The sequence below is a fragment of the Callionymus lyra genome, chromosome 5, assembly GCF_982586985.1.
Source record: "Callionymus lyra chromosome 5, fCalLyr1.hap1.1, whole genome shotgun sequence".
NCBI lineage: Eukaryota > Metazoa > Chordata > Actinopteri > Syngnathiformes > Callionymidae > Callionymus > Callionymus lyra.
Genome location: NC_141822.1, coordinates 719,732 through 730,253, shown reverse-complemented (window position 1 = coordinate 730,253; position 10,522 = coordinate 719,732). Strand labels below are relative to the sequence as shown.

General features: G+C 35.4%; 1 protein-coding gene across 1 annotated transcript; it reads right to left on the bottom strand.

Moving 5' to 3' along the window:
* Window positions 1-3,904: 3,904 nt before the first annotated feature.
* On the bottom strand, window positions 3,905-6,936 carry tdgf1 (teratocarcinoma-derived growth factor 1). The gene is made up of 6 exons (XM_087792292.1): window positions 6,676-6,936; window positions 6,533-6,603; window positions 6,301-6,465; window positions 5,714-5,828; window positions 5,516-5,625; window positions 3,905-4,444 (listed from the first exon to the last, which is right to left on the bottom strand). Exons 1-6 carry the CDS (start codon window positions 6,687-6,689, stop codon window positions 4,326-4,328), a joined length of 594 nt encoding a protein of 197 aa, XP_087648418.1. The 5' UTR covers window positions 6,690-6,936; the 3' UTR covers window positions 3,905-4,325.
* Between the last annotated feature and the right edge of the window lie 3,586 nt (window positions 6,937-10,522).

Sequence of the window (10,522 nt, the reverse complement as noted above, 5' to 3'; positions counted from 1 at the left end):
TCTGTGTTTGATGATCTACTGACTCCTTCAAGAAACATCTTAAGACGTTTCTATTTGTTCAGGCTTTTCCTTGAATTTCTGGAACTCCTGTGTTGTTCTCAGTTTTATCTTGATCTTTAAAGTATGTACTTTTTTGAGTATTGTTTTGATTGTTAAAGCGCTTTGTGACCCTTGTCTGGGAAAGCGCTATATAAATAAATATTACTTACTATTACTTACTTACTTAATTCTTTCACTTCCTGCTTCACAAAAGTGTGGATCTTGTCTCACGAGGATGAAGATGTTCAACATTGTTCTCACTAAGATCCTGAGACCTCCTGCTGAGCCTCGAGAAGAAGGAGGAGGAGAGATAACCCTATTGGTCACAGGGTTGATCATGTTCAGCAGCAACAACAGGATTAAAGTTTCCTGCTGAGACAATCACACGTGTAGTATCACTTCTCACCTGCAGAGGGAGGAATGGCGTCATTTAAAATAGTCATTTAAATGTATAGAACTTTTCCAGACCAGAGTCACAAAGAACTTAAACTATCAAAACAATATTCAATAAAAATATATACTTTTAAAGATCAACATAAACAGAGAATCAAGAGTCAGTAGATCATCAAACACAGATGTTTCTTGAAGGAGTCAGTAGATCATCAAACACAGTTGTTTCTTGAAGGAGTCAGTAGATCATCAAACACAGATGTTTCTTGAAGGAGTCAGTAGATCATCAAACACAGATGTTTCTTGAAGGAGTCAGTAGATCATCAAACACAGATGTTTCTTGAAGGAGTCAGTAGATCATCAAACACACATGTTTCTTGAAGGAGTCAGTAGATCATCAAACACAGATGTTTCTTAAAGGAGTCAGTAGATCATCAAACACAGATGTTTCTTGAAGGAGTCAGTAGATCATCAAACACACATGTTTCTTGAAGGAGTCAGTAGATCATCAAACACAGATGTTTCTTGAAGGAGTCAGTAGATCATCAAACACAGATGTTTCTTGAAGGAGTCAGTAGATCATCAAACACACATGTTTCTTGAAGGAGTCAGTAGATCATCAAACACAGATGTTTCTTGAAGGAGTCAGTAGATCATCAAACACAGATGTTTCTTAAAGGAGTCAGTAGATCATCAAACACAGATGTTTCTTAAAGGAGTCAGTAGATCATCAAACACAGATGTTTCTTAAAGGAGTCAGTAGATCATCAAACACAGATGTTTCTTAAAGGAGTCAGTAGATCATCAAACACAGATGTTTCTTGAAGGAGTCAGTAGATCATCAAACACACATGTTTCTTGAAGGAGTCAGTAGATCATCAAACACAGATGTTTCTTGAAGGAGTCAGTAGATCATCAAACACAGATGTTTCTTGAAGGAGTCAGTAGATCATCAAACACAGATGTTTCTTAAAGGAGTCAGTAGATCATCAAACACAGATGTTTCTTAAAGGAGTCAGTAGATCATCAAACACAGATGTTTCTTGAAGGAGTCAGTAGATCATCAAACACAGATGTTTCTTAAAGGAGTCAGTAGATCATCAAACGCAGATGTTTCTTGAAGGAGTCAGTAGATCATCAAACACAGATGTTTCTTGAAGGAGTCAGTAGATCATCAAACACAGATGTTTCTTGAAGGAGTCAGTAGATCATCAAACACAGATGTTTCTTAAAGGAGTCAGTAGATCATCAAACACAGATGTTTCTTGAAGGAGTCAGTAGATCATCAAACACAGATGTTTCTTAAAGGAGTCAGTAGATCATCAAACACAGATGTTTCTTGAAGGAGTCAGTAGATCATCAAACACAGATGTTTCTTGAAGGAGTCAGTAGATCATCAAACACAGATGTTTCTTGAAGGAGTCAGTAGATCATCAAACACAGATGTTTCTTAAAGGAGTCAGTAGATCATCAAACACAGATGTTTCTTGAAGGAGTCAGTAGATCATCAAACACAGATGTTTCTTGAAGGAGTCAGTAGATCATCAAACACAGATGTTTCTTAAAGGAGTCAGTAGATCATCAAACACAGATGTTTCTTAAAGGAGTCAGTAGATCATCAAACACAGATGTTTCTTAAAGGAGTCAGTAGATCATCAAACACAGATGTTTCTTGAAGGAGTCAGTAGATCATCAAACACAGATGTTTCTTAAAGGAGTCAGTAGATCATCAAACACAGATGTTTCTTAAAGGAGTCAGTAGATCATCAAACACAGATGTTTCTTAAAGGAGTCAGTAGATCATCAAACACAGATGTTTCTTGAAGGAGTCAGTAGATCATCAAACACAGATGTTTCTTGAAGGAGTCAGTAGATCATCAAACACAGATGTTTCTTGAAGGAGTCAGTAGATCATCAAACACAGATGTTTCTTGAAGGAGTCAGTAGATCATCAAACACAGATGTTTCTTGAAGGAGTCAGTAGATCATCAAACACAGATGTTTCTTGAAGGAGTCAGTAGATCATCAAACACAGAGATGGTTCCAAAGCTTAGGAGCAACAGTCTGGAAGGATTTCTCTCCTCTGGTCCTGAAGTTCAGGAACCATCAGTAGATTCTGATCCACAGACCTCAGAGCCCGAGCTGGGGTGTAAGTCTGGATCAGATCATGAAGGTCTGACCATGAATAGATCTGAAAGTAAGAATTTTTAAATGAAAGAAGCGAGTGAAGAGTTAGAAGCAGAAATGTAAGTTCTTCTACTAGAGCAGCTCAGAGTATGAAGGCGAGACACTTCCTTGTTGTTTAGACACTAAATAAACACAAGAGTGTAAACGACACAAACACATTATAAGATCATTTAAGTTTATTTTCTCACTTGAAACAGTTTTTCATTTTATTTCAGTTTTATGTTTGAAAGTCAATGTTCAATATTTTAGATTCTAATCTTGAATCTTGTTTATTTCTCTTAGCATCGAACTGCTGTTAGCATGTTAGCATCACGTTCATGTTTCTTCATCGACGTCGAGAACGAAGACGAGGATAAAGATGTTCGAGGAGAACAGGATCAAGATGTAGATCTAAAGCCACAAGAAAAACAGGATCAAGATGTAGATCTAAAGCCACAAGAAAAACAGGATCAAGATGTAGATCTAAAGCCACAAGAAATACATGATCAAGATGTAGATCTAAAGCCACAAGAAATACATGATCAAGATGTAGATCTAAAGCCACAAGAAATACATGATCAAGATGTAGATCTAAAGCCACAAGAAATACATGATCAAGATGTAGATCTAAAGCCACAAGAAAACAGGATCAAGATGTAGATCTAAAGCCACAAGAAAACAGGATCAAGATGTAGATCTAAAGCCACAAGAAATACATGATCAAGATGTAGATCTAAAGCCACAAGAAAACAGGATCAAGATGTAGATCTAAAGCCACAAGAAAAACAGGATCAAGATGTAGATCTAAAGCCACAAGAAAAACAGGATCAAGATGTAGATCTAAAGCCACAAGAAAAACAGGATCAAGATGTAGATCTAAAGCCACAAGAAAAACAGGATCAAGATGTAGATCTAAAGCCACAAGAAAAACAGGATCAAGATGTAGATCTAAAGCCACAAGAAAAACAGGATCAAGATGTAGATCTAAAGCCACAAGAAAAACAGGATCAAGATGTAGATCTAAAGCCACAAGAAAAACAGGATCAAGATGTAGATCTAAAGCCACAAGAAAAACAGGATCAAGATGTAGATCTAAAGCCACAAGAAAAACAGGATCAAGATGTAGATCTAAAGCCACAAGAAAAACAGGATCAAGATGTAGATCTAAAGCCACAAAAAAAACAGGATCAAGATGTAGATCTAAAGCCACAAGAAAAACGGGATCAAGATGTAGATCTAAAGCCACAAGAAAAACAGGATCAAGATGTAGATCTAAAGCCACAAGAAAAACACTCAAATCTTCTGTTCAACGTGTTTATTACTCGTCAAACCAAACAAACCTCAAACTTTCAAAAAAGAAACCATGAAGCTAAACTTTGCTAAAACTCAAGAATTTTCACCAAATTATCGGTTAATTGTCTGGAACTTTTTGTTTGACGAGAACTTCTTCATCGAACGTAACGAGTCAGAGCTTCAGTGAAGAAACGTTTGTTTAAGAGAAACAGTTCGAGATAAGAAGCAGTTTGAGATAAGAAACAGTTCGAGATAAGAGAAACATTTCAAGATAAGAAACTCACATCTGCTGCGTTTAAACACACAAAAGAAAAACAAACTCTTCTAAAGATGAAAACATTTCCCTTCGAGTGGATTCATAGAAATCTTATGTACAACTTCGACGACAAACACCAGAAAAACTTCCACTGGAAGAAAATGTTGGCGTCGATGGATCGTCAAGGTTCCGTCCAGCAGGCGAAGAAGAAGCAGCAGATCAGGGCGAACACAGTCCAGAGCCGGTCCTGGAGAGTCGAGGCCGCGGACGAGTGGAACCAGAGCACCTCGCCGTCCACGTCTGTGGAGAAACAACAGGTTTGTGCCGGAACCATATTGAGGGGCGGGGCTTCTCAAAGGTGTGTGCGAGGGGGCGTGGCTTCTCAAAGGTGTGTGTGAGGGGGCGTGGCTTCTCAAAGGTGTGTGTGAGGGGGCGTGGCTTCTCAAAGGTGTGTGTGCGAGGGGGCGTGGCTTCTCGAAGGTGTGTGTGTGAGGGGGCGTGGCTTCTCAAAGGTGTGTGAGGGGGCGTGGCTTCTCAAAGGTGTGTGTGAGGGGCGTGGCTTCTCAAAGGTGTGTGATCTTTATAAACAAACATTGATGGACATGTCACTTTTTTCATTTTATTTATTTATTTAAATTCATCCATTTTTTAATAATTCTACTTTATTTGTAATATATTTATTTGACTTTATTTTTATTGTATTTATTTGACTTTATTTTTATTGTATTTATTTGACTTTATTTTTAATATATTATTTGCCTTTTTTATATATTTATTTGACTTTATTGACATTTATTTAAACTTATCCATTTATTTGTAATATATTTATTTGACTTTATTGTTATTGTATTTATTTGACTTTATTTTTAATATATTATTTGCCTTTTTTATATATTTATTTGACTTTATTGACATTTATTTAAACTTATCCATTTTTTTGTAATATATTTATTTGACTTTATTTTTATTGTATTTATTTGACTTTATTTTTAATATATCATTTGCCTTTTTTATATATATTTATTTGACTTTATTGACATTTATTTAAACTTATCCATTTATTTGTAACATATTTATTTGACTTTATTTTTATTGTATTTATTTGACTTTTTATTGTATTTATTTGACTTTATTTTTAATATATTATTTGCCTTTTTTTATATATATTTATTTGACTTTATTGACATTTATTTAAACTTATCCATTTATTTGTAATATATTTATTTGACTTTATTGTTATTGTACTTATTTGACTTTAAAAATTACGTTTTTATGTGGTGCATTCGATTCATTGGATGTTAAATCCCAAAGTTGTTTTTCCGCTCCTGGCTGCGAGGTTCTGGTTCTGACCCGAGTGAGCAGGATTCGTACCGCAGTCCTTGTGGAAGACGTGAGGGAAGCAGTGCAGAGATCCGAAGCCACAGCGGCAGAACGAGCAGCCCTTCTGGACCCACTGGCCGTGAGGAATCCTGCCGCAGCTCCTGCACACACACGGTCCGCACGGGTCAGCACCGGGTCTCGCCGGTCAGCAGGGGTCAGCAGGGGTCAGCAGGGGTCAGCTGGACTCACCTGAGGCGCCGGTCCAGCTCGCAGCTGCGGCCCGTGAAGGGCTCCGGACAGGCGCAGAAGCTGCCCAGGATGCAGGTCCCGCCGTTCCTGCAGCACGAGCGGCTCTGCTGGGCGCCTGCGAGAGGTCAGAGGTCAGACGACAACCAGAACCATCTGGACATTCCTGAGCGTCGCACACACACACGACCAGACTCACAACAAACACGGAAAGTAGCAGAAACACAACATTGTTGGGGAAGAGAAGTCGAACCAACAACCTTCACTGACTTCATCTGTTGCAGTGTTTGTTTGACCCTTGACCCCTTGTTAGTGAGTGTGATGCTGCGCGCACACGCACACATGCACACAAACGCGCGCACACACACACACACACACACACAGTTTAAACATCAATAAAAGTCAATAAATAAACTTCAGTAGAAAAATAAACCAACAGTTTAAACATAAATAAAGAATAAAAACAACTTTTATCTCCGAATCATTTTAATCAACATTTTATTGTTGCTGTAGTTTTGTCCTGAAGGTGTGATTGTGTTTGTACGTGCGTGAACAATAACAGTGTGTGTGTGTGTGCGTGCGTGTCTTACTGTGCGTGAGTCCAGTAAAAGGCAGAAGCGCGTCTCCGCGCCTCAGGTCCTGGTCTGGAAGGATCTGCTCCAGGAGGTCCTGGTCTGGAAGGATCTGCTCCAGGAGGTCCTGGTCTGGAAGGATCTGCTCCAGGAGGTCCTGCTCAGACTCACAACCTTCACAGTCTGAGGAAACATCTCGTTAACATCTCGTTAAAATGGCGGCTGAGATGTTGACGTGAATCAAACTCACCTGGTGCAGGTGAAGCGACACAAACACGCACGAACACAAACACACGCACGAACAGAACAAACACGAACTTCCTGCGAGAAAAACATCAAATTAAAAGTGGTTTCAAATGTTTCTTAAATGTTTCAAGTTCCTCTCGAGCTCACCTGAGCAGGTACATCCTCCGCGCGACAGGAAGTGAAGTCAAAACATCAAAACTTCTTCAAACGTGGATCCGGTTTGAGAGTCTTTTGCGAAGATGAAGAAAGAGAAGAAAGATGCCGCGTCAGTTTGTTCTCCTTCTTTATTCTCTTCTCTTCTCTTCACTTCACTCCTTCTCTTCTCTTCACCTCTTCTCTCTCCTTCTCTTCTCTTCACCTCTTCTCTCTCCTTCTCTTCTCTTCTCACTCCTGCGTGACCAGGTGAGTCTCATCCCGCACCGGAAGTCCCGCCCACAGATCTGCGTCTGAATCCACAACAACTGTCTGAGGATTCATGAGAGACTTGAAGCAGAAACTAGAGAGAGAGAGAGAGAGAGAGAGAGAGAGAGAGAGAGAGAGAGAGAGAGAGAGAGAGAGAGAGAGAGAGAGGGGAGTGAGAGAGAGAGAGAGAGAGAGAGAGAGAGAGAGAGAGAGAGAGAGAGAGAGAGAGAGAGAGAGAGAGAGAGAGAGAGAGAGAGAGAGGGAGGGAGAGGGAGGGAGAGAGAGAGAGAGAGAGAGAGAGAAATGTATAAATAGAGGGGAGATAAAGAATAAAGAAAGAGAGAGATAAAGAAAGGGGGAGATGTCTCTCCTGCATACACATGCATATGTTCTCTGCCTCGACCGTTGAGCAACACATTGACATGATAATGAGCAGCAGGATTATTGACATCCTGACGCAACTTTAAAAAACTTGCGCTTTTGTGAAGGAGTTACGGTAATGAGAGAAGAATCTACGAAACTATTACTGATAGATTCTGAAAAATACTCTGATATGATGACATTAAAGTATCTTTTATCAATAGATTCTGAAAAATACTCTGATATGATGACATTAAAGTATCTTTTATCAATAGATTCTGAAAAATACTCTGATATGATGACATTAAAGTATCTTTTATCAATAGATTCTGAAAAATACTCTGATATGATGACATTAAAGTATCTTTTATCAATAGATTCTGAAAAATACTCTGATATGATGACATTAAAGTATCTTTTATCAATAGATTCTGAAAAATACTCTGATATGATGACATTAAAGTATCTTTTCTCTCAATAGATTCTGAAAAATACTCTGATATGATGACATTAAAGTATATTTTCTCTCAATAGATTCTGAAAAATACTCTGATATGATGACATTAAAGAATCTTTTCTCAATAGATTCTGAAAAATACTCTGATATGATGACATTAAAGTATCTTTTCTCAATAGATTCTGAAAAATACTCTGATATGATGACATTAAAGTATCTTTTCTCAATAGATTCTGAAAAATACTCTGATATGATGACATTAAAGTATCTTTTCTCAATAGATTCTGAAAAATACTCTGATATGATGACATTAAAGTATCTTTTCTCTCAATAGATTCTGAAAAATACTCTGATATGATGACATTAAAGTATCTTTTATCAATACATTCTGAAAACTACTCTGATATGATGACATTAAAGTATCTTTTATCAATAGATTCTGAAAAATACTCCGATATGATGACATTAAAGTATCTTTTATCAATAGATTCAGAAAAATACTCTGATATGATGACATTAAAGTATCTTTTCTCAATAGATTCTGAAAAATACTCTGATATGATGACATTAAAGTATCTTTTATCAATAGATTCTGAAAAATACTCTGATATGATGACATTAAAGTATCTTTTATCAATAGATTCTGAAAAATACTCTGATATGATGACATTAAAGTATCTTTTATCAATAGATTCTGAAAAATACTCTGATATGATGACATTAAAGTATCTTTTCTCTCAATAGATTCTGAAAAATACTCTGATATGATGACATTAAAGTATATTTTCTCTCAATAGATTCTGAAAAATACTCTGATATGATGCCATTAAAGTATCTTTTATCAATAGATTCTGAAAAATACTCTGATATGATGACATTAAAGTATCTTTTATCAATACATTCTGAAAAATACTCTGATATGATGACATTAAAGTATCTTTTATCAATAGATTCTGAAAAATACTCTGATATGATGACATTAAAGTATCTTTTCTCTCAAATGAATCTGAAAAATACTCTGATATGATGACATTAAAGTATCTTTTCTCAATAGATTCTGAAAAATACTCTGATATGATGACATTAAAGTATCTTTTATCAATAGATTCTGAAAAATACTCTGATATGATGACATTAAAGTATCTTTTCTCTCAATAGATTCTGAAAAATACTCTGATATGATGACATTAAAGTATCTTTTATCAATAGATTCTGAAAAATACTCTGATATGATGACATTAAAGTATCTTTTCTCTCAATAGATTCTGAAAAATACTCTGATATGATGCCATTAAAGTATCTTTTCTCTCAATAGATTCTGAAAAATACTCTGATATGATGACATTAAAGTATCTTTTCTCAATAGATTCTGAAAAATACTCTGATATGATGACATTAAAGTATCTTTTCTCTCAATAGATTCTGAAAAATACTCTGATATGATGACATTAAAGTATCTTTTCTCAATAGATTCTGAAAAATACTCTGATATGATGACATTAAAGTATCTTTTATCAATAGATTCTGAAAAATACTCTGATATGATGACATTAAAGTATCTTTTCTCTCAATAGATTCTGAAAAATACTCTGATATGATGCCATTAAAGTATCTTTTATCAATAGATTCTGAAAAATACTCTGATATGATGACATTAAAGTATCTTTTATCAATAGATTCTGAAAAATACTCTGATATGATGACATTAAAGTATCTTTTCTCTCAATAGATTCTGAAAAATACTCTGATATGATGCCATTAAAGTATCTTTTATCAATAGATTCTGAAAAATACTCTGAAATGATGCCATTAAAGTATCTTTTATCAATAGATTCTGAAAAATACTCTGATATGATGCCATTAAAGTATCTTTTATCAATAGATTCTGAAAAATACTCTGAAATGATGCCATTAAAGTATCTTTTATCAATAGATTCTGAAAAATACTCTGATATGATGACATTAAAGTATCTTTTCTCTCAATAGATTCTGAAAAATACTCTGATATGATGCCATTAAAGTATCTTTTCTCTCAATAGATTCTGAAAAATACTCTGATATGATGACATTAAAGAATCTTTTCTCAATAGATTCTGAAAAATACTCTGATATGATGACATTAAAGTATCTTTTATCAATAGATTCTGAAAAATACTCTGATATGATGACATTAAAGTATCTTTTATCAATAGATTTTGAAAAATACTATGATATGATGACATTAAAGTATCTTTTAAAATAGATTCTGAAAAATACTCTGATATGATGACATTAAAGTATCTTTTATCAATAGATTTTGAAAAATACTCTGATATGATGACATTAAAGTATCTTTTATCAATAGATTTTGAAAAATACTCTGATATGATGACATTAAAGTATCTTTTATCAATAGATTCTGAAAAATGCTCTGATATGATGACATTAAAGTATCTTTTATCAATAGATTTTGAAAAATACTCTGATATGATGACATTAAAGTATCTTTTATCAATAGATTCTGAAAAATACTCTGATATGATGACATTAAAGTATCTTTTAAAATAGATTCTGAAAAATACTATGATATGATGACATTAAAGTATCTTTTAAAATAGATTCTGAAAAATACACACACCTAAACATACACACACACACACACCCATACACACACACACACACACCCCCCCACACACACACACACACACACACACACACACACACACACACACACACACACACACACACACACACACACACACACTCACACACAGGAAGTGGATGATCTGCAGCAAC

What these genes read in the sequence shown, in the direction of transcription:
- tdgf1 (XM_087792292.1), bottom strand. An exon ending in TGTCGCTTCACCTGCACCAG is followed by an intron (nt 6,466 to 6,532) that starts GTGAGTTTGATT and finishes ATGTTTCCTCAG; the next exon opens with ACTGTGAAGGTTGTGAGTCT. An exon ending in TTTTACTGGACTCACGCACA is followed by an intron (nt 5,829 to 6,300) that starts GTAAGACACGCA and finishes GACCTCTCGCAG; the next exon opens with GCGCCCAGCAGAGCCGCTCG.